The sequence below is a fragment of the Pipistrellus hanaki genome (assembly GCF_964339955.1).
Source record: "Pipistrellus hanaki genome assembly, chromosome: 5".
NCBI classification, from domain to species: domain Eukaryota; kingdom Metazoa; phylum Chordata; class Mammalia; order Chiroptera; family Vespertilionidae; genus Pipistrellus; species Pipistrellus hanaki.
In genome coordinates, this window is record NC_140507.1 from 26,563,908 (window position 1) to 26,586,990 (window position 23,083).

The 23,083-nt window shown below is 49.1% G+C and overlaps 1 protein-coding gene across 2 annotated transcripts in view; it reads right to left on the reverse strand.

Annotated features, from left to right (window-relative positions):
• The window catches only part of PSD2 (pleckstrin and Sec7 domain containing 2), a 42,411-nt gene continuing 19,328 nt past the window's right edge, over positions 1-23,083 (reverse strand). For both annotated transcript variants that reach the window (XM_084884506.1, XM_084884507.1), the window contains exons 6-15: positions 20,211-20,323; positions 19,404-19,462; positions 13,480-13,569; positions 12,097-12,140; positions 10,849-11,039; positions 10,604-10,674; positions 10,007-10,164; positions 8,991-9,135; positions 7,411-7,554; positions 1-1,294 (exon numbers count right to left, since the gene is read on the reverse strand). In XM_084884506.1, the coding sequence (XP_084740632.1) occupies positions 1,085-1,294; positions 7,411-7,554; positions 8,991-9,135; positions 10,007-10,164; positions 10,604-10,674; positions 10,849-11,039; positions 12,097-12,140; positions 13,480-13,569; positions 19,404-19,462; positions 20,211-20,323 (1,225 nt within the window). In that variant the 3' untranslated portion in view covers positions 1-1,084. The remainder of the gene's footprint in view (positions 1,295-7,410; positions 7,555-8,990; positions 9,136-10,006; positions 10,165-10,603; positions 10,675-10,848; positions 11,040-12,096; positions 12,141-13,479; positions 13,570-19,403; positions 19,463-20,210; positions 20,324-23,083) is intronic.

The following is a 23,083-nucleotide window of genomic DNA, read 5'->3' on the forward strand; positions in this document are numbered from 1 at the left end:
TATTTGCAAGGCAGATTGTCTTTTATTCCTGTACCAGTAGGTCAGAACAAGAGGCCATCTCTGGAGCTCAGAGACCTGGCAGCACCAACATAAAGACCAAAAAATAAACAGAGCCACCGTCCCATCCCACTCACACACCATGATGCCGGTGGGACAGGCAGAGTGGCGCACACACACACACACACACACACACACACACTGCCTATTTATTCCAAAACATCAACTGTAAGAGCTATGTAAGTCACAGGTCAGCCGGAAGTGGGGAATGGAGCGAGAGGAAGTCAACACCGTTTCCACCTTTCCTCCCAGAGTGTCAGGGCCACCAGGGGGCCAGACAGCAGCCCTGAAATAGGCTTTTCCTTCATCTTATTCTATCCTCTATTTGATATCAGTTCCAAAACCATCCTTAAAGGGGGTTTCATATAGATACATAATTCCTATATCTATACACTTGTGTCCGTATAAAAGAAAGCAGCAGTGGCCTCGATGGATGGAAGGAGAGGCGGATGCACACAAGAGTGGAGACAGCTCGCCACGGAGGAGCAGGCCCGGGTCCTGGATTATTGTAATGTGAGAGGGAGAACGGGGTGCGAGTCCAGAGGTTGCTGTGTAGAGGGAGGGAGGATAGTGCTGGTGGTCTGCAGACCTGCTGCTGCTCAACTCAGAGGAAGGAGGAGGAAAAGGGGTGGGGGTCCACGCTGAGGCCTGGAGTCCAGGCCTGGCCTCCGAAACAAGGAAGATGAGGGAAGGACTTGTGAGAAGACAAAGTGAGAAGTCCACTGCCCTTCCCGCCTCACCAGTGAGATGGTATATGGAGCATGCACACAACAGGCCTACACAATGAGGCTCCATCGTGGACAGGGATGCAAGGGCTGAGGAGAGAGTCTGAGGCCCAGAAAAGCCCAAGAATACAAAATCAATGCCATGAATAGCATCTCCATCCCCTTGGCTCATGGGGCTCTCCACACCCCTGTGGCTGCCCGTCAACTGCCTGGAGCTGGCCCGATTGGCCTGTGGCTGGAACTGTGCTCTCTGGCCCTCTGGGGGCATTTGCCTGCCTCTGGGGCCTGCTCATCCATGCAAGCTAAGTTTCAGGTCCAGTGGTATCCTTCGTGGCTTTGCTGCCAGTCACAGTTCCATGGCCCTGGCTGAGGGCTGGGCTTGAGTGTGTCTTGCGGAGGGAAGGGTCCTCCCCTTCCAGGGTGGCCAGCCGGGACTCAATCCGCTCCAGGTCATCCGAGCCCACTTTGATTTTCACGGCCAGGAGGTGGATGTAGGTCTCATAACGGCTTTTCTAGGAAGAAGGCAGAGAAAGGTAAAAAAACAAAGTCAAACAAAAAACTCTCATAAATCAATAAAAAGGAGATAATCCAATAAAAATAATAGAAAAGCACTGGCAACAAAAGTAAAAACAAGCAAATGGGATTACATTCAAAAATAGTTTTAAAGAGGAAGTCTTTTTTTAAAATATGTTTTTATTTATTTATTTATTTATTTATTTATGTATGTATGTATGTATGTATGTATTTTTTGTTTTTTAAATATATTTTATTGATTTTCTACAGAGAGGAAGAGAGAGGGACAGAGGGTTAGAAACAGCGATGAGAGAGAATCATTGATCAGCTGCCTTTTGCACACCCCCTACTGGGGATGTGCCCGCAACCAAGGTACATGTCCTTGACCGGAATTGAACCTGGGACCTTTCAGTCCACATGCCAACGCTCTATCCACTGAGCCAAACCAGTTTCGGCATGTTTTTATTTATTTTTAAAAAGAAAGGAGGAAGGAAGAGAGACAGAAAGAAATACCTATCGGGGATTAAACTGGAAACCTGGGCATGTGCCCTGACTGGGCATCAAACCAGCAACATTTTGGTACACAGGACAATACTCAACCAATTGAGCCACACTGGCCATGGCAGGATTACATCAAAATTTTAAACTTCTGAGTATCTAAGGATCCAAACAATATAGTAAAAAAGGCAATCTAAAGAATAGAAGAGCCGAAACCGGTTTGGCTAAATGGATAGAGCGTTGGCCTGCGGACTGAAAGATCCCAAGTTTGATTCCGGTAAAGGGCATGTACCTTGGTTGCAGGCACATCCCCAGTGGGGAGTGTGCAGGAGGCAGCTGATCGATGTCTCTCTCTCTCATCAATGTTTCTAACTCTCTATCCCTCTACCTTCCTCTCTGTAAAAAAATCAATAAAATATATATTTTTTTTAAAAAGAATAGAAGAGCCCTAGCTAGTTTGGCTCAGTGGATAGAACATTGGCTTGTGGACTGAAGGGTCCTGGGTTCAATTCTGGTCAAGGGCACATGCCTGGGTTGTAGGCTCTATCCCCAGGCTGGCAGTCGATCAATTATTATTTCTCATCATTGATGTTTCTATCTCCAAAGACTAGGAGGAAAGATTTATAAATCATATACCTGCTAAAGGTCTAGTATCCAGAATGTGTGTTTTTTTTAAAACTTTCTACAAAGAACCCAATCAACAAATGGACAAGGGGCTTGAATAGACATTTCCCAAAGAAAATGTACAAATGTTCAGTAAGCACATGAAAGTTTTAATCACTAATCTGAAGAAAGTGCAGATCAAAACCGCAATGAGATACCACTACACATCCATTAGTATGGCTATATAAGAGGAAAAAAACACCATAAAATGCCAAGTGTTGGTGAGCATGTGGAGAAATTGGAACCCTCATGTGCTGCTGATGGAAATATAAAATGTATAGCCACTATGGACAACAGTATGGCTATTCTGAAAGAAAGAAAGAAAGAACCAAAGAAAGAAAGAAAGAAAGAAAGAAGGAAAAGGAAATAACACTACCATATGATCCTGCAATACCACCCTGGGTATATATCCAAAAGAATTAAAAACAGAGTTTTTTTATATAAAATATATTTTATTTATTTTGTACAGAGAGGAAGGGAGAGAGATAGAGAGTTAGAAACATCGATGAGAGAGAGTCATCGATCAGCTGCCTCTTGCACACCCCCTACCGGGGATGCGCCCGCAACCAAGGTACATGCCCTTGACCGGAATCGAACCCGGGTCCCTTCAGTCCCCAAGCCGACGCTCTATCCATTGAGCCAAACCGGTCCCGGCATGAAAACAGAGTTTTGAAGAAATATTTCCACACCCATGTTCATAGCAGCATTATTCACAATAGCTGAAAGTGATAGCAACCCAAATGTCCATCAGCAGATGAAGAGATAAACACAATGTGGCATATACATATAATGGAACATTATTCAGCCTTAGAAAGGAAGGAAATTCTCAAATTTGCTACATCACAGATACACCTTAAGGACATTATGCTAAGTGATGTAAGTCAGTCACAAAAACTCAAGTTCTATATGATTCCACTTATATGAAGATACTAGAGTCCTCAAATTCATAGGGATAAAGAGTAGAATTGTGGTTTCCAGGGGCAGGTTGAGGAGTTGTTTAATAGGTATTGTTTCAGTTTGGGAAGATGAAAAACGTTCTGATCATTGGAGAAACCAAGATGGCGGCATAGGGTAGACACCTGAATGCAGCCGACCACAACAAATTTGAATTTAAAACTGGAAAACGGGAAACATCACCCTGAAGCGCCGGACAGCTGGCTGAGAGGAGGCTCTACCATCCGGGAAGGAGAGAGAAGGCACGCTGAGCCTCAAGAACTGTGAAGGTGCGGAGATCTGTGTGAGCGAAAAGGCGGCCACCGGATTTCGCTGCTGGTTTACTCACGGCACGGAGAGGGTGGGCTGAGTTCACTGCTGGCATACTCCAGGCACGCAGAGAGGGCGGGCAGCTAATGCACAGCTGGCTTTCTTGTTCAGTAGGAAAACAGAACCACCCTATTGCTCTGATAGACGGCCCCAGTCAGGGAGAGACCAGATTGTCAGGCAGTGGGCAGAGATCTTTCAGAGGTGTGTGAAGCCAGCGGCTATTACTGCGGGACTCAGGGAAGGGCAGACGGGAAACCAAAGCTTGTCTGCACCACCCCGAGACTCCGCCCCACCCAAGTGGAGCACGGAAGCCCTCCCATAGGCTGGCTTTCTTGTTCGCCACTAATAGGACTTTCTTGAGGAGGGACGAATCCAAAGCTTGTCTGCGCCTATACCAAAGAGGTGCACGCACCTGCAACCAATCTTGCAGGACGCACCAAAGCTTGTCTGCACCACTCTGAGACTCTGCCCCATCTAAGTGGAGTACAGAAGCCCTCCTAGCTGAGACACTGCTGATCCTCACAGCCAGTGATATCTACAACAGGCAAGGCTTAACAACAATACTGCACACACAGCCCACAAAGGGCTACACCAAGACTGTCAACCTCAGGTAACTGGGAAGGCTGTGCTACTGGGCTCTACCAGAACACCTAGCACACAAAACTATTCCATCAAATCAGGGAAGAAGCTAAAATGCAGAGAAGAGGCAGGACACAAAGGAAGGAGATGGAGGATAGTAAAAGAATGAACATTGAGTTCAAACCTACAGTTATAAGGTTTTTCAAGAATTTCCTAAAAAGAAAAAGGCTGATAAAATAAACGAGACCTATGAGGATATGAAAAGGGATCAACTAGAAATAAAAAGGGATTAACTAGAAATAAAGAAAACATTGTCTGAAATAAAAAATATTATACAGAGTCCTAAAAACAGTCTGGAAGATCGCAGGAATCAAGACAAAGATTTGGAACACAAAGAGCCAGAAGACACTCCTCTGCAGAAGCAAGAAGATAAGAGAATCCAGAAAGTTAAGGATAGTGTAAGAAACCTCTGGGACAATTTCAAGCAAACCAACATCAGAATTTTGGGGGTCCCAGAAGAAGAGAGAGAGCAAGATACCGAAAGAATATTGAAAGAAATAGTAACAGAAAACTTCTCCCACCTGGGGAAAGAAATAGACTTACAAGTCCAGGAAGCACACAGAACCCCAAATAAAAGGAGTCCAAAGAGGACCACACCAAGACACATCATAATTAAAATTCCAAGATCAAAAGACAAAGAGAGAATATTAAAAGCAGCAAGAGAAAAGCAGGTAGTTACCTATAAAGGAGCACCCATATGATTGTCAGCTGATTTCTCAACAGTAACCATGCATGCCAGATGGGAATGGCAAGAAATATTCAAGGTAATGAATAGCAAGAACCTACAGCCAAAACTACTCTACCCAGGAAAGCTATCACTCAGAATCGAAGGCCAGATAAAGAGCTTCACAAATAAAAAAAAGCTAAAGGAGTTCATCACCCCCAAACCAAAATTATATGAATTGCTGAAGGGGGTTCTTTAGAAAGAGGAAGAAGATAAAGATAAAAATTATGAACAACAAATACGTAAATATCAACAAGTGAAACTAAAAGCCAAGGGAATTAAAAATTCTGATGAACAATATTAACTGGTGAATATAATAGAATCAGAGGTATGGAAGGGGAGTGGACTGACGATTCTCAGGGAAAGGGGGAGTGGGGGGTGTGGGAAGAGTCTGAATAAAAACTGTGCACCTATGGATGAGGACAATGGGAGGTGGGGAAAGGGCAGAGGATGGGGTGGGAACCTGGTGGAGGGGAGTAATTGGGGGGGGGGGAGGGAGAGGAACATTTGTAATAATATGAACAATAAAGATTTAAAAAAGGAAAAAAAAGAAAAAACGTTCTGGAGATTTGTTGCACAACAGTGGGAATACTAGATTTAACATTACTAAACTACACGCTTTAAAACTGCTAATATGGTAAATTTTATGCTATGTATTTTATCACAATTTAAATTTTTAATATTTTTTTTATTGATTTCAGAGAGGAAGGAAGAGGAAGAAACAGAAATATTAATTAGAGAGAATTATTGATCGGCTGCCTCCTGCACTCCCCCTACTGGAGATCGAGGCCTCAACCCGGGCATGTGCCCTTTACTGGGAATTGAAGTGTGAGCTCCTGGTTCATAGGTCAGTGCTCAACCACTGAGCCACGCTGGACGGGCACAATTTAAAAATCTTTAATCCAAATTAAAATAGCAATAAGACACCACTTGTTAAGCCTATCAGATTGGTGAAGATTAAAACATTCAATAATGTCCAGTGTTGGGGAGGGCATGGAGAGAAAAGTGAATTCACAAACATTTATTAAATGAGTTGTAAGTTGGTAAACATTGATTTGACAATGTCTGAGGGTCTTGACACTGAGCTTAGGCCCTCATCACAGTCAAGGGAGGCTAGGGTCCTGGAAAAAGCAGGGAGTAAGGGTCAGAAGACTCTATTCCTGCCCAGCTCAGATCTATGAACTGAAACCCCTTCATTGCTGGGCTTCACATCCCCCCTCCCCAATTAAATCAGGTGGGAGTGAGAAAGACCAGGGCACTGGAACTATAATCTATCCCCTGGTTTAAGATCCTGGCTCCTGCTCTTCTTTTTAACTGTGTCACTTCAGGCAAGCGATCTGACCTCTCCAAGCCTCAATTTCCTGTCTATAAAATGGGGACAATCACAGAACCCACTTCACAGAGTTAATATGAGGATTAAATCAATTCATAGAAAGTAAATAATGAGAATCACACCTGGAAATTCATAAGAGATCAGTCCACTGTAGCTTTTGCCGTCACCATTTCTACCTTGCAGAAAGTGTGGATCTGAGGAGATTTCTATAAGCTACAAAGCTCTACGTTTTTCCAAATGGCAGGGACTATCCTGGGAACTCTCCTCTCTTCCCCACACCTCAGTAGAAAATCAGTGCAGAAATGTAGAGATTGAGATCGGTTACTTCTGGCCCTTCCTGCTCTGGGGGCTTCCTGGCTCAGTCCCAGCCTATCTGGCCGGCTGTCCACTCCCAAGCGCAGGGCAGTCCCAAAGCCAGTCCAAAATGGTTCCTGCCCTCCTCCCTCAGCCAACCCCCACCCCTCAACCAATGAAGGTGATGCTCAGTCAGCCCCATTTGGGAAGCATCATGGGGCAGAATCAGGGTAGTGGGCAGAGAGATGAGATGAAAAGAAGGGAGAGTTTAGGAGGAGAGATTAAGTTGCTCTGCTCAAGAAACATGTGAAGGAGGAAATGAGAGATCAAGAGGGGAAAGGCACACGGACAGGGCTTGGGATTCGGTAGCTTCCTGAGAAGCTGGGCCCGTGGGGAAGGGGAGGCGAGGAGCAGCTTGGAGAGGAGTGAGAGGAGTGGTGGGAGGGGAGGAAGGTCTGGGAGAGCCCGGCTGGTGCTCCTTGAGTCACATCACTGACAGCTGGACTGTGCAGACTGGCCCATGGAGGCCATGCATGGTTCATGATTGCCTCAGGGGAGCCCCCAAAGTGGGGGACCCCCAAACTTGGAAACCCCCTGGCTATGGAATGTGTTGGTGGTGAGACGTGGCAGATGCTAGGTGTAGCTGGCCTCCCCTCGGGCCCCAGCCCTGACCTTCACCATCCACCCCACAGAGCGCCCACCTCGAATGTGAGATAGTGCTCCTTCAGCCGGCTCTCCTCCGCCTCCTTGGATTTATGGCCCCTCTCCACTGGGTGACACCGGTGCTCAGCCAGCTCTGCAGTCACCTGCCTCAACTTATTCTCATGAGAACGCAGCTGCTCCTCCTGCAAAGACAAGCCCTGCGCGGTGAGATCCCGCTCTCGGGATGTGATAGGGGTGCATCTAATCCTGTCCTTCCATGATCTGCTTCACCACAGAGAAACGGAGGCTTGGCCAGGGGCATCGATTCGTGGGGTAGAGGCAGGCTCTGGACTTGAGGGATGCTCCTCCACCTTCTTCCTTCCTCCCTGCTCTTGTTGGCATCAGTTCTCCTAGCTACCACCTCCCCCTCCCACCCCCAGCAAGCTTGAGAGAATAGAGACCCTACGCTTGTATGTGCACATACACACTCCCTGACAGACACACAATCACCCAGAGACATCCCCTGGCTCATATGGACTCTCACATGCACACACAAACACACTGGACCAACGGCAGCCTGGCCTTAGTTACCCCTGGTTCCATACAATTCACACATGCTCCTATATTCATGCCAGACACATAGAATGGTCACAGACCCAGCATCACACTGAAAGACAGAGACACTGCCACACAGACAAGAGCATGCACACATCCCACCACAGTCTAGTCACATTGCTTTGTGCTATGTGAGCAATGGGCTGCAGGCATGTGTGCACGTGTGTGAATTCATGTACAGTGCATTGAATAAGCATGCGTAGAGGCTCTGGGCATAAGCAGCAGCCCAGGAGCTCAGTGGAGAGACCCTGGAGAAGGGCCCTGTAGGAAAAGGGCCAGCAGCTGGCAAAGACAGGAAGGAAGAAGCTCCCCCTGCCCTCTACCTCTCAAGTTGTGGTCCTCTATTTAGCCTTTCCTCTCAAAAAATAAAAACAAAAACACAAGCCCTAGCCTGCTTGGCTCAGTGGATAGAGCATCAACCTGCAGACTGAAGGGTCCCGGGTTCAATTCTGGCCAAGGGCACATGCCTGAGTTGTGGGCTTGATCCCAGTAGTGGGTGTGCAGGAGGCAGCCGATCAATGATTTTCTCTCATTGTTGATGTTTCTATCTCTCTCTCCTTCTCCCTTCCACTCTGAAATCAATAAAGAAATATGTTAAATAAGTAAATAAAAACACAAAATAACTGAAAAGCTGGAGTTTGAATGGATTGGAGTTTTCTGGCCTTACAAATAAAACATTTAAGGGTAGATGACTAGATAAAGGGCCAGTCAAGTCTTCCTATCTCTAGCTCCCTATGACACACACATTTTCTCACATTCATGCCAAACACGGTTGATGCCCACAGACCCACAATCACATCCACAGGATACACTGCCATTGGCATAGAAGCACACCCATATCACTCACCACAGCATAACCAGGCCAGTGTTGTGTGTGGCCTCAATCTTCCCATCTGTAAGTGGGGATGTGGGAGGCCTGAGCCCAGGACACTGTGTGGGAGCTGAGGTGAGGGCTAGTAAATGAGGGGGCCTGCCATGGGGAGGCAGCCTGGGGAGGCGGTGTGATGGCCCCCGGAGCTTGTACCTGGCAGAGGCGAGTGGTGCAGGAGGGCAGCAGGGGCCGACAGAACTTCTTCATGGAGCTGACAGCAGCCGGGAAGGCGGGGGCTGAGAAGATGGCGGCCACCAGGTTGATCCTAAGGATCCAGGACAGCATTTCCTCTTTGCTCCTGGGGACAGAATGGGAGGGGAAAGGGCGCCCGTTTCTCACAATAGGACTCCCTCTTCCCTACCCAGCACCCCATACCCAGCAGTAGCCTGGCAGAGAGAGAGCACAAGTACCTCCATGCAGGTGAGCAAAGGAGTGAGGGAGGAGGGTGGGCTGGGGGCTGGGTGGGCCTGGTCATATTTGGATAGGGAGCTCCCTTCTGTCCCAGACCTGAGGCAAGACCTGGATTTTCATGTGAAAATAAAGCTGCCAGGTCCAGAGCTAATGGCCATGGAGCTACGGGGTCCTGGAGCCAGCCAGCCCCAGGCTCAAGAGGCAGCAGGTCATCCCCACTTCCATCCCGGACACAGACACGCCCATCCTGAGAGCTCGCCTACTAGCCTCTCTCATATGAAACATGAAACCCCCATGGGAAGTCACAGAAGGATGGTGTGCAGGGGAATGGACGGAAGGCCTTACCGAACAACTGAAGGGCGTCTTTCCCACCCGTCTCCCCACCCCGACTTAAAGCGAAGGATGGTTCATAGACTCCATCCACCCCGTGTGTAGGGAGTCATCGGCATGCATCAGAATCACCTGGAGGGCTTGCTAAAACCCAATTGCCGGCCCATCCCCAACGGTTCTGAGTCAGCAGGTCTGAGGTGGGGCCAGAGAAGCTGCATTTCTAACAAGTTTCCAGGAGACGCTGAGGAGACCACACCTGGAGAACCAGGGCTGCTGGGACCCTGCTGTTGATTGTGCTGAGCGGATGCACACACGCAGGGGGAGCTGAGGGCCCCTCCCCTAAAGCAGATGGGGAGAGGGGTGCGGCGCAGGCTCCCTGCTGCAGGCTCTGAGGCCAGAGGGAGCGAGGGGCTCCCTCTCCTACTCACGGCGCCTGGAACAGGAAGACCCTCCAGTCCGCCGTCTTCAGCTTGAGCACGTTGGACTTCTTGCTGTAGTCAGAGGCCCGGGTGGCCAGCGCGTGGTGCACGCGAATGGCGTTCTTCAGGTCGCCCTCGGACAGAGCTTTGTCAGGCCTGTACTCATCCTGGACAGGCGGGGCAGAGGCAGGCAAGCCTCTGTCATGTCCAGGCTCAGGCTCACTGACCCACGTTTCCTCCACTCTCACCTGCCCTCCCTTTTGTGCTCCCTCCCTCTGTTGATAGATCTCTCTTCATATTCAACTCCTGCTGCTGTGGTACCATGCCAACCGCAACAAGAATCACTACAGGCACTCCTCAGTTTATCCCAGAGGCCTGCCCTGGCCTCACATTGCTATCCTCTGAGCCCCTGGGCACTTAAAAACACTCTCCCTGAACTCACCAAAGCTCTGGGTGAGCCCGAGTCGGGCCCCTTCTCTAGAAGGACCCAGCATCTACCCGCCTAAGCCCCAGGTCCTTCCCAGCACACTCTGGCACCACAAGGCAGGGCTGGTTGGGGGAATGAGCTGGCCCTGACTGGGTAAGGACGCTGAGGCAGTTTCTCACCTTCTGCAGGTACAGGATGGTCCCTTTGAGCACCGCGTAGAATTTCTTCCAGCCTCGCCTCCCCCGGGGCGCTGGAGACAGGGCACAGGGGGTGTGGCTGCAACCACTCAGCCCAATAGCTCCTCCCCTGCCTCCCCAGCACGTCTACCTGCATTTGCAACCCCCCCCCCCCAACACTGGCAAAGGGGGTGGATCCCATCTCAACTAGCATCCCTCCCCATGCCCCTTCTCCGCCTGACACCCACTCCTCTTGCCATCCATGTCCGCGTGCGTCTTCCGGGTCAGCACCCCGTGCTTGTAGGTGGTAGCGCTGAGAGCCTGGGGGACATCCAGGAAGGGGTTGCCACCATCCAGGATCCGTGTCACCTTCTTCGTGCCGGTCCCAAACTTGTCATCCACCAGCTCAGACAGTGACTTCCTCAGCTCATCCTCGTCTCTGGGAAAGTGCTAGGCCTGAGCACCACCTCCAGGGTGGCCTCAGCCCCACCAAAGCATGCCCTCTACCCACCAACCACTCCCCCCTGAGAGCCAGTCAGGTGACGAGCAGAAAAGCAGAGGTTCCAATTCTAGAGCTTTGACTCCTCCCTTCAAGTCTTCAGTTCTGACCCCTGACCTCTGCTCTTTGATTTTTTTATTTTTTACCTCCGAGTTCCAATACACCCTTGATCACAAAGTTGGAGACCTTATTATCTCCAGATGTCCTTCCTGGTCTTTGTCTTCTCTCCAACCCTGAAAGCCCAGCCCCAGGGAGCAGTAACTCATGGCCAGACTGAAGCTGCTGGGCCCCACAGATATGCTGGGAAGGGAGCCAGTAGATGAGGATTCTCATTGAGCCTTGGGAGAAGAATGCCAGCTCTTCCCCGTGGGGTTGAAATTCCTAACAACCCCTGCCTGGGACCTCCACACAGATCTGAAGACTCGGACTGCCCTGGGCACACAGCAGGGCAGGGCAGCCATTTCCCCAGAGCTACGCAGTCTCCCCAACTAGCAAGGTCCCCACACCTCTTTCCAAGTGGCTCACCTTCGGACTCACTGCCTTCGCAGGGAAAGTTAGGAGGCACTCACCCATCCCCGCTGCCAAGAACAGCTGCCACCTAAACATGGGCATGTTCTTGGGATTATATGGGGCCCCATGCCTCCTGCCTGCCTACCTACCTCCCAAAGGGGAAAGAATTATTATTTGGGAATAGTGACAGTATCACCAATACAGAAAGCCAGTGTGCAACTTAAGTCACCGTTCAATCTGTTCCATAGCAGTGTAAACACTGCAAATTTTTTATCAAGACAGAAAACAAACCCAAAGGGGAACTCAACATCAGGTTTGGCCAGCTGGTCAGGGGATCAACAGGCCCTGGGGTGAAAAAAAAAAATCAGCACCATGGAGAGTGGCAGGAGTGACATCCCTACATCCCCCTTCCCCTTCCCCCAGCCGCTCCCGTTCGCCCTCCCAGTGATTCAGTGCTCCCATACCTGTGCCCATGGACACTACTCACATGGCCCATTCCAGCTTTTCATTCTTGATGGAGTTGTAAAGGGCCTGGGAGAGAAGTAGAGAGAAAGAGATGAGCTCTAATGAAAAATCAAAGAAATCTCCATCTACCTCTAAAAATGTGGACGCAGTGAGGGAGCACTTTTAAACCAGTGGGGCAAAGTGGGTGTTTGATTCATACTGGTTTTTTGGATGGGTGAGTGAACGAGGTGGATGATTGGTTTATGACTGGGTGGACATATTTGAGTATGAGAGGGTAGGTAGATGAGTTAGTAGGTAGGTGAATGTGTGAGGAAATGGGTGGATGGTGAGTAGATGACTGGATGTGGAGTGTGTGGGAGAATGTTTAGGGATATAGGAGATGTTTGTGTGGGTGATTGGTGGATGACTGAGTTGATGGGTGAGTGGATGGAAGGATGGATGCATGGGAGATGAATTTGTGGGTGAATGAGTAGATGAGAAATATGTAGGTAGATAGTGAGATTGAGATTATTTGATCTTACAAATATCAAGTGCTTCTTGATGGTGAAGAAAGTAACTATGATAAGAGAGTGGTGGAGACAATCTTCTATTTTTTTAACCTCCAAACTCACTATCCAACTGTCCCTCTGGCATCACCAGGACCTTCAAACCCACTATCTAAAACTGAACTCATTTTCTACCTAAAAAAATAAATAAATAAATAAAAAATAAAATTTAAAAACCATGTTTTTCATCCCCTAAGGTCAAAAACTGACCAGAGCTCTACCCTGGGTTTCAGCCTCAAGAGAAAACTAAATTCCCTTAACTCCTGGTGATGTTGAAGGAATGAATGGGCTTTTTTCTGTGGTGAAATTGATGGTAGTGATGGTGGTAAAGGTGGTGGTAATGGCCATGAGAGCTGTGACAATTGGTGGCAGTGCTGATGATTACCATGGCACCTCTGCCTAACTCAAGACACAAACAGTCAAATGTTGAGCTGAATGATTTCTAACTCTGTCCCAAAGTCATGGTGGCCCTGATCTCAGCGTTAAGAATCCAGAATACTGCCAAAACCAGTTTGGCTCAGTGGATAGAGTGTCGGTCTGTGGACTGACACTCTATCCACTGGTTTGATTCCGGTCAAGGGCATGTACATTGGTTGCAGCCACATCCCCGTGGGGGGTGTGCAGGAGGCAGCTGGTGGATGTTTCTCTCTCATCGATGTTTCTAGCTCTCTATCCCTCTCCCTTCCTCTCTGTAAAAAATCAATAAAATATATTTAAAAAATAAAAATAAAATAAATAAATATAAGGTGGTATTTAAAAAAAATAATAATCCAGAATATTATTTTAGTGGTTCAGAGGCTTCTCTTCTCTCCACCCACCCTGGCACAGCTTGGGGGAGGGGAGCCCTTAGCAGGTTATACCTTCAGCAGGTCTTTGGCAAAGTCTTGGCCATCATTCAGGTGGTCCAAGTTGGCAATGAATTGCTGGCAGGACATCTTCTTGCCGATGTTCTGTAATGGAGAAACAGTTCTGCCTGAGCGTAGGGGCAGAGGCGTGTGCCACCCCCACACCTGCCCTGCCCAACCAGGAGGGATGAGGCAGCATCAAGGTCAGGACTTCCCTCTGTCTCCAAAGTTTACAAAACTCTTTTTTTACATTCAAGATCTATTTGATCCTCAAGCATCATGAGAGGTTGGGGTTCTCCTCAAACCCAGTTGAAGGAGTCAGATTGAATGCAGTATTGCAATAGTTGACGTTTGCCAGGTGCCTACTTTGTTCTAGGTATTGAAGTTGACATGCATTATATTGTTTCCTTTTCCCAAGGAGAGGGAACGGTGGTTGTTATCATTATCCCCATTTGAAGGTAAGGAAGCTGAAGTGCAGGAAGGTGATATGCCCATGATCACACAGCGAGGAAGTAGAAGGGCTGAGTGTGTCTGACACCAAAGCCCATGCTCTCACCCGCTACTCCATGGTTTACTCTCCCAAGGTCTTGAACCCAGGCCTCTTGGCTCCTGAGCAGAAGCTCTGTGTATTCCGTCACAACTGTCTCACCCTCTCACCTGTACAGAGGGGCAGCAAGACCTCTAAGAGGTAGGTGAAGTGAGGGAGAGTTTGGTCTTATGAGAATCAAAAATCAATACATATGGGTACCCTGTACTGAGCTTGGCTGGGACCAAGGGAACCCAAGCAGTTGGTTTTACTCCAGGAGGTACAAACAGACAAAAAGCTGGGAATAAGCATACCCCAAAGTTCTGTCTTCATTTTTTTTAACTAAGTAGCAAAGGGGCTCCAGCCCTCCAAACCCAACACCTGATACTTCCAGACTCTCCTTGCAATATCCACATTTGAGGAAACACTGGATGATACACGAAGACTCTTGAACACCAGATACTTATTGGTATAGGATTTTGTAGATGTGGGTTTGCTATAGGCATTGTCTCCCAAGATTACCTACCAATGGAATAGGTATTCCCCCAAAAGGGATTTCATAATCAAATAAGTTTATTTACATGTTTCAGAGTCTTTAACATGCTTAATTGTGTTAAATGTCTCCAAGGTAATGATTCCATGGACAATCTCCCAAATTTATTGACTTTAGCACCATTTTAACAAAGAGAATCTATTAACATCATGTGTGACACTTGTACACCACAGAAAATACTTCAGAAAGCAATGAGATAAGGCTTTCTGAGTAGCTAATAAGCAAGAATTTCCTCTACCTTTTCCAAAGGCTGAAGGAGAAAAGATCCTACGTGTGCCTCCATATAGTATGTTTCATATGTTTATGTGTATATTTTATGTATACATGTTTTATGTATGCATGTGCATATATAGCCATTTATGTGTGCATTCATAATAAAGGCGTATGAAGCCAATATTGATAATATTGTCTGAGTGCCACACACACTAACATTCCCCAGCCATCAGTCAGGGGTACAAAATAAAAAAATAACCAGGCACCGAAACCGGTTTGGCTCAGTGGATAGAGCGTCAGCCTGCGGACTGAAAGGTCCCATGTTCGATTCCGGTCAAGGGCATGTATATATATTGGTTGTGGGCAAATCCCCGGTAGCGGGTGTGCAGGAGGCAGCTAGTCGATGTTTCTCTCTCATCGATGTTTCTAGCTCTCTATCCCTCTCCCTTCCTCTCTGTAAAAAATCAATAAAATATATTTTAAAAAATAAAAAAATAATAATAAAATAACCAGGCAAATTTTCCAATTCTCATAACAACAGACCATCTTGTTGCAGATAAAACCTCTCAGAAAAAAAGAATTGCTGGTCAAATATTAACAAGATATCTGGTGAAGGCACTGGAGGAAATATAAAGGTAGTGAGGACTTCAAGGGTAAAGACCTGCCGAGAAGGGAACTATGGAGAGGTAAGCCCAACCAGGAGCAGTTTTCCTCCTGGAAGCATCTGCTAATTCATAAGCAGTGGCCAAAAGGCTGAGCAACTGAGTGGTCTAATGGGGACTAAAGAACAAACACTGGAGTTCAGGACCCACCAAGGACAAGAAGCCATGGGAAACACCTCTGCCATACTTCAAAAATATTGAAATTAAGAAAGGAAATACTGGAGGGAGTTCTTCAGACTGAAAGAAAATTATCCCAGAAAAAGCATGGAGAAGCAGGAAGAAATGAAGAACAATAAAATGGATGGCCAGTTCTAAATGGATATAGATTATGGAAAACAATAATAATAAAGTTTCTGGAGAACAAAATATAAGAAATATATGATACTTAAAAGCATAATACCAGTCAACAATAAAAATAAAAAAAGACAAGAAACCATAATACCAGTAGTATATAAGTTGAGAGAACAATAAATGGAGTTAAAAAGCTTTAAGGTTATTTTATTGCCCAGGAATCTGTAAAAGTGCTTTAGTACATAAGAATGCATATTGCAGGAGAAACTAAGATGGCAGCATGGGTAAACACCTGAAATTGCTGCCTCCCACAACCACTTCAAAACAACAACTAAACCTCATCCAAAACCACAGGAATGCTGGCTGAGTATAAATTCTACAACTAGAAAGAAAAAAGCACACTGAGATTCAGAGGAGCTGCAGAAGTGAAGTGCAGAGGTACAGAGGCCCGCACAAGGTCTGGCAACTGAGTATGCAGTTCTTTCTCAATCTGAAGGAAGAAAAGAGCTCCCCACTGCTCTGAACTCCAGTTCTGGGCGAGACTCTGGGGACCCAGACTCATAAGAGGAGAAACACCAAATATGAGAAACATTGATTGGTCACCTCTCTGCACATGCCCTTACTGAGATCAAACCAGCCACCTTTAGGTGTATGAGACCATGCTCCAACCAACTGAGTCACACAGGCCAGTCAGTTGGAATTTTTAACACAGCTTTCTTGGTAACAGGAAGAACAAGAATACTAAACAATTAATTAGTTAACAACAATTAAGTAATGTCAATAAATTAGATAACCTAGATGAGATGGACGAATTTCTACAAACACACAAACTACCAAAACTGGCTCAAGAAGAAGTAGGAACTCTGAATAGACCTATAATACGTAAAGGAATTAAATCAACAATCAAAAACCTCACAATTAAGAAAAGCCCAAGACTGGTAAATTTTATCAAATATTAAAAAAAAAAAAAAAAAAGCTAACACCAATACTTCTCAAACTCTTCCAAAAACTTGAAGAGAACACTCCTAACTCTTCCATAAGGCCTGATACTAAAACTTGACAAAGACATCATAAGAAAACTTATGGCATTTTCATGACCTTCGATTTGGCAATGGTTACTTACACATGACACTAAAAGCAAGCAACAGGAGAAAAAAATGATAAATTGGACTTCATAAAACCTTAAAACTTTTGCGCATGAAAAGACATTATCAAGAGAGTAAAAAAGACAGCCCACAGAATGGGGGAAGGGGGGGAGATTGTAAACCATATATTTTATGTTATGTGCATTTTACCACAATAAAAAGAGTCACTAAAGAGATACAAGATTTTTACAACACAATTAAAAGACTGGACCTTATATACACATATAGGACATTTCAACCAACACCTGCAGTATACATTTTCTTTTCAAGTCCACATGAAACAACTACTAAAACCTCTGGCCAAAAAAGCCAGACAACAAATGACAAAGAAGTGAAATCACACCAGGTAAATTATCTGATTTAAAATATAATTACAAAAAACAAGCAAAAAGACATGTACCCAGAAAATAAAAATAAAAAAAAAGACAAGTACCTGGATCATCCCAAAGCCAAGGGTTGGGGGATGAGTTGAGACCTCCAAGTTCCCAACTCCTCGCTGCCCACCTCATCCCATTTGGGATCAACAGGACTCCCAGCCCGCCCTCCTCATATCTCCCACAGCCTCTGTCTCCCAGCAGAAGAGTATGGCCAGCCTGGTCCCAGACCCCTCCCAAGGCCTGGATGTTTGAGGAGTGCAGAGAGGCGAGGAAAAGAGGGGGAAGGCACAAAGCAGAGTACACTGTTTCCATGGGGTCCTTTGGAGAGCTCCAACAACCAGGCCCAGGGCTAAAGGCTTGGCCAACGCTGTCTCCTTAAGCCTCATGGGACTGGCAATAGGGGAACTAAGGTTTAGTGAGTAAGTAACTTGACCCCGGCCACGCAGCTACTGTGTGGAGAAGCCGATGACCCTTGCTCTTGATAGTTGAGAAAGATGGCATCCTCCACGTCTCTTGGCTGCTAATATGAACAATCTTGCCCCACCCACCTCCGATCTATGAAGGTGCGGATGTTTTTCTTCATCTGCGGGCATTACTGTGGGGCCATGGGCAGCTAAGCCCACTAAGCTCCGAAGTATTATCCAGCCAGGGGGTTCATTGAAGAGCGGCTGCTGCCCTCCTTAGCAGGAGACGGGCATCCAGGACTTGGCACAGCAGTGACTGGGTCCTGAGGTTGCTCTCAGGCCCTGCCAAGGGTGGGTAGGGTATGCTTAAGGTTCCTTTTAAGGTGTGCTAGTAAGACCTGCTCTCCATACACAGAGCGAGCTGGTGTTGGGGGGAACATTAGCAGGTTAATAGGTGTTAGCTCTGGTGACATTCCCATGGAATGCACATATCTTCCATCCTCCCACACGTGGCCATGGGCCCCGGTGGACATAACCAAAGCTGTCACACGACCACTCTTCTTATGAAGGTGACGAGGCTCTCACCTCCCCATTCCAGGTGCCCCCAGGTGCCCTTGCCCAATCAGGCTGTTATTAGACAATGGCCTCTGCATTCCTGACCCCGAAGGAATCTTCAGGCTAGGCCTTTGGGTTCTCCATCAGGTAAATGTTAGTAGTAATGATGAAAACTATTGTTATTCTTACATAATATTATTCATAATTAAATCCTTATGAGGTGCCAGACCTTGACATTGGGTGTTGTGCATATTACCTCTCAGCCCTCCCAGGATGATGTGTGGGAAATCATTTCTCCCACCTACAGATGCAGAACCTGAGATCAGAGCGGGCCGGTGCCCCGTCCAGAGTCACAGAACTACCCCGTGGAGGCAAGAGTAGGATCTGAAGTCATGTCTGTCCCAGTTCTTTCTTCCACCCCATGTGCCTGGAATTCTGGGTTCACTCTGGAACCAGACACGCTGGCCATGTTGTCCCCATGAGTCACTAAAATATCCCCAACCCAACAGGGGGCTCTGATCCGGGTGAGCAATGAGGGGGCAGTGATCGGTGGGGCCAGACACAGTGAATGGGGAGCATGGAGGGGAACATGGAGATGAAGGTCTAGGCTCACAGGGCATGCACACCAGCAGCCACACTTACCACCTGAGGGAGGGCAAGAGAGCCCAAAGGGGTATCCCCGGAGCAGATAAGGAAAAAGGAGTCATTGAGTCAGAGCAGGACTGAGAAAGCCCAGGACCCGGACCAGACCGCCTCACAGCCCACCCAGGCACCCACCTGTCCCTCCACTGTTTGGCTGGGGGGGGGGGGGGGGCAGGGTGATGAGAATGCCTCTGGAGGGCGACCTGGGGTGTGGCGCTGCAATGGGGCCACATTCGGACTTGAGGGGTGATGGGTAGGAAGAGCACGTGACCTTTTAGCAACATCTGGCCTGGGCTCCACTAGGGTCGCACGTCTTATTTAGCACATCCCGAAGTCCTGTGTGCCTCAGCTCTTCTCACTGCCCTGCTGGGGTGGGGCCCAGGCATGTGCCCGCTGAATAAACTAGGGCAGGACCATGCCTACAGGCCACACTGCCCAGCACTCAGGTCTGCTGAAGAAGCGTGGCTCCTTAAGCCGTAGGTCTCAGGAAGGGAGCTGGAGAGAGGGCTGGCCCTAACAGCCTGGGTGAGTCCGTGAGAGGACACCTCTCCTCCCCGCCTCCCCAACTCACATGTCCATGCAGGTCCGTGTTGAGCAGCATCAGGGCACAGGTGAGCGTGTGGATCCCATCTAAACCAGAGACAGCAGCACCCTCAGTGTGAGGGCCCCCTCACCCCCACCCCCCAGCCACCCCCTTGTCTCCTGACAGAGCCAGGCTGAAGGTCTCAGAGACTGGAAGAGGCCAGCCACCTGCTAAACCCAATCAGGGCCCAGTGCCTGTGTGATGCCCCCTGCCCTACCCCCATGGCGACACTGGAGTCACTTGCCTGCCCAAGGTCAGGGCCAACCCCTCCCTCAGAGGAGACTTGACCACCCTGGGCCTGCTCTGGCTCAAGCTCCTACCTCCTGTGGCCAAACTCACCTTGAACCTCAGATCCAGGAATGGCTCTGGTTCCCGGGCCATGTCTCTGCCATAGCCTATATCTCTTCCAATAACTGGTCTCTGCCATAGCCTATATCTCTTCCAATAACTGGCTGGGGCCTCAGACCCAAAGAGGGCCCCAGCCCAGACCCCCACATCAGGACTCCACCCCCACACACACACACTGAGAATCGGCATTGCAACAGGGGACCAGGGAGAACAAAGACCCAAAGGACTGAATCTCTAGGATGGAGGGTGTCAGGCCTGGGGAACAGCAATGGGCAAGACATCAGGAGGTCTCCTGCCCAGAAGGCTGTGCCCATTTCATGTGCTGTAGCTTATTCACTCGATGTTCACTGAGCAGGACAGAAGGGGCAGGTAGACCAGGGCAGGGGGAAGCCAGGGCCTGGCAGGGAGGGGCGGGCGGGGCAGGCAGAGAGGGGCAGGTGGCCATACCTTCCGAGGTGCTGTCGTCGGGGTTGCACTGGCAGTACCGGCGAGAGAAGTGAGTGAGGACCCGCTCTCGCTCCTGTGTCTCCCCCATCAGCGGGAAGGCCTTCAGGAAGGTTCTGGAAAGGGGGGGGGGGGGCGCAATTCAAGGATGCCGAGGGCCTCCCAGAGCCCCTGAGTCAGTCTGGACCCTCACTCAGGGTAGGAACCCCCACCACACACACACACACACACACACACACACACACACACACACCTGTCCTAAGAGGCCAAAGCTCTAGGGCCCCAGCATCCAAGCTCAGGGAGGTCCCTGCCCCCAGGACCGCTCTGGAGTTTCAGTCCTTGTGGAAGCAGGCAGGGGACCGATGGCGATGAGCAGAGGAACATCTCAGTGCCAGCACCAGCTCTCCTTTGGGGCAAATGCCCACTCATTGCTCCCTCCTCTATGCTGGACCCAGACTGACCACACCTGCCGCTCAGACTGCTCTGCCTCAGCCCCACCCACACCTCACTCTACGTGCTACCAGCTGAGCCCAGAGCACAGCCCTATCCTCCCACGCTCTTCTCCCGCCCCGAGTCTGAGCTGTTACCAAATTGTTCTTCACCCCTCATCTCAACCCTTCCTCCTCCTCCTCTGTCCTCATCATGGGCCAGGACCTCTCCAGACGGGGGGCGCCCCTGCAATGCCCCAAGACATCCTCCCTGCAGACACCAGTGGTCCTTCTAAACACACATGCAGCCAAGACTCACCCCGGCCTAAAACTTATCGCTGGCTCACCAGAGCCCTCAGAACAACGTCCTCGCCCTCCTGACTCTACACAAGCCCCCTCCTGTCCCTGCCCCCTCCTGTCCCTGCCACCTTGCACCCACCTGTTGCCTCCCCAGTGTATTCAGACCCTGGACAGGACAGGCACCTTCCCTGCTCAGGGCCAATGAGCAGGCTGGGCCTGCCCGGAGGCCTTCTCTCCTCTGCTGGGCAGCTCCCAACCCCTTCCAGGGCCCCACACCAAGGACAGCAGCTCTCAGGGGCCCTGGCAGCCAAGCTCCACACCAGAGGGTCCGGGAGGTGGGGCCAGGCGCCTCGCCTGGGGGAAGCTGCAAGCTGAGGGAGTTTGGGTCTCCCTCTGTCCTGCCTCACAAAGCTAATTTGTTCCTCATTTGGCAATGGTCCGTTTGGTTTTTGCGGTGCCCACTGTGCCGTGTCCTCTCTCACGCTGCTCCTAAGGCACTCTGGGACCGATGAGCCCCGCTTGGCCAGTCCTGACCCCCTGAGGCTTCCCAAAGCATCGGAAACTGCTGACCACGTTCCATCCCCACCAATCAACTGCTGTGCAAAAACCTTCCATCCGCCTTCTCCTCCGCCTTCTCCTTTTCCTCCTCTCCCTGTCTCTCCGCTTTCTGTTCTCTTCCCCTTGGCTGGCCCGCAGCTCTGTGTTTCCCCGCCCTCTTCTCACACCCCATCAGCACTTTCTAAAACCCACCCCCCATCCCAGCCTGAACCCATCCAGCGTAGCTCCTACTCCCCTGCGGGCTTCCCCAAGCCCCAGCCAGCACAGCTGCCACCAGGCTCAGGCCTTGTCTCCTACCACCTGGTGAAGTGTGAGAAGCCGCCTCTGGGTCAAAAGCTGCCAGCCGGCTGCTATGAGCACCGCCTCTCAATCCCGTTCATACCCAGCACCTGCGGGGGCTCCCCGTGTCTGTGCAGTCAGCCTCTGATCGTGAGCTGACCACTGCATCCCTCTCGTTCCAATGCAGCCTCAGCCCCAGCTCAGGCTAGGGATGCTTGCGGCTGACCCACTGGTCCACTGAGAACAACGGGGAGAGCCAGGCAGAACGCATCTCTCTTACGCTCTCAGAACACTGTCCTGGGTTCTGACAAAGACCAAAAGGGCCCAGACTCTGGACAGGAGAGTAGGCTGCCCACAGCTGCCTGCTCCCTGGGCACATGCAGGAGGCAGAACTTGTGGAGCTGAGGACACGAACCCAGAGACTCGAGGGGCTGTACACACATGGCCAGCTTGCCTTTGAGAGATTTGCCAAATTTTGACACGTGTGGGGCCGGATGTGCGTGAAAAGCTAAGCAGAAAGCCTCTGAGAAGAAGAGGGATTTGGTTTGATAGTCTGCCCACGTTGAGGAGACAATTTTGGATTCATGATCCACCAAAAGGAGAGGGGCCATGAACACACCAGGCTCCCGGTGGCAAGCTCGACGGGACCTGACCCCTGGGGCGGGGTGGGCCCTAAACCTCTCCTCAGCTCAGCTCAGACCCGGCCCCCTGCCTCCCTCCCACTGCCTAGCAAAGGGCAGGGCAGCCCCTCTCTAGAGGCGCGCGTGATCTAGAGCAGCTACAACTCTATACAAAAGGTACAGCATCTCATTAGAATGGTTCTACACATACAGAGAGACCCTTATGATGTGGTCGAAAGGAGCAAGAATAGACAGTAGAAACAGAAATAGACAATAATGGCAGTGGACTGAGCAGACAAGGGCTTTGAAATAACCATGGCTAATATGTCAAGAAAAGGGGTGGGAGGGATGAGAAAACAAGTGAAAAGATGGGGAATTACCCAGAGAAGTATAATCTGTAAGAAATATTTTTAATAAAATGAAAATTCTGAAAAGCATAATAATAGAAAGTGAAAACTCAATAAATGGGTCTAATGCCCTGTCAGACACAGGAAAAGGGTAAATGATTTGTAAGCAGGGCAAAAGAAAATAGCCCAACTGAGCAGGGGGAAAAAAAGAATGAAAAATAAAAATTTTTTAAAGTGTAAGAGACATGTGGGACATGGCGGAATGTCTACTATTCAAGGACCACCCAGCCCTTCACTCAGAGACTGCTGTCCCTCCCCTGAGGTCTCAGGCTGGTGTCCCCCTC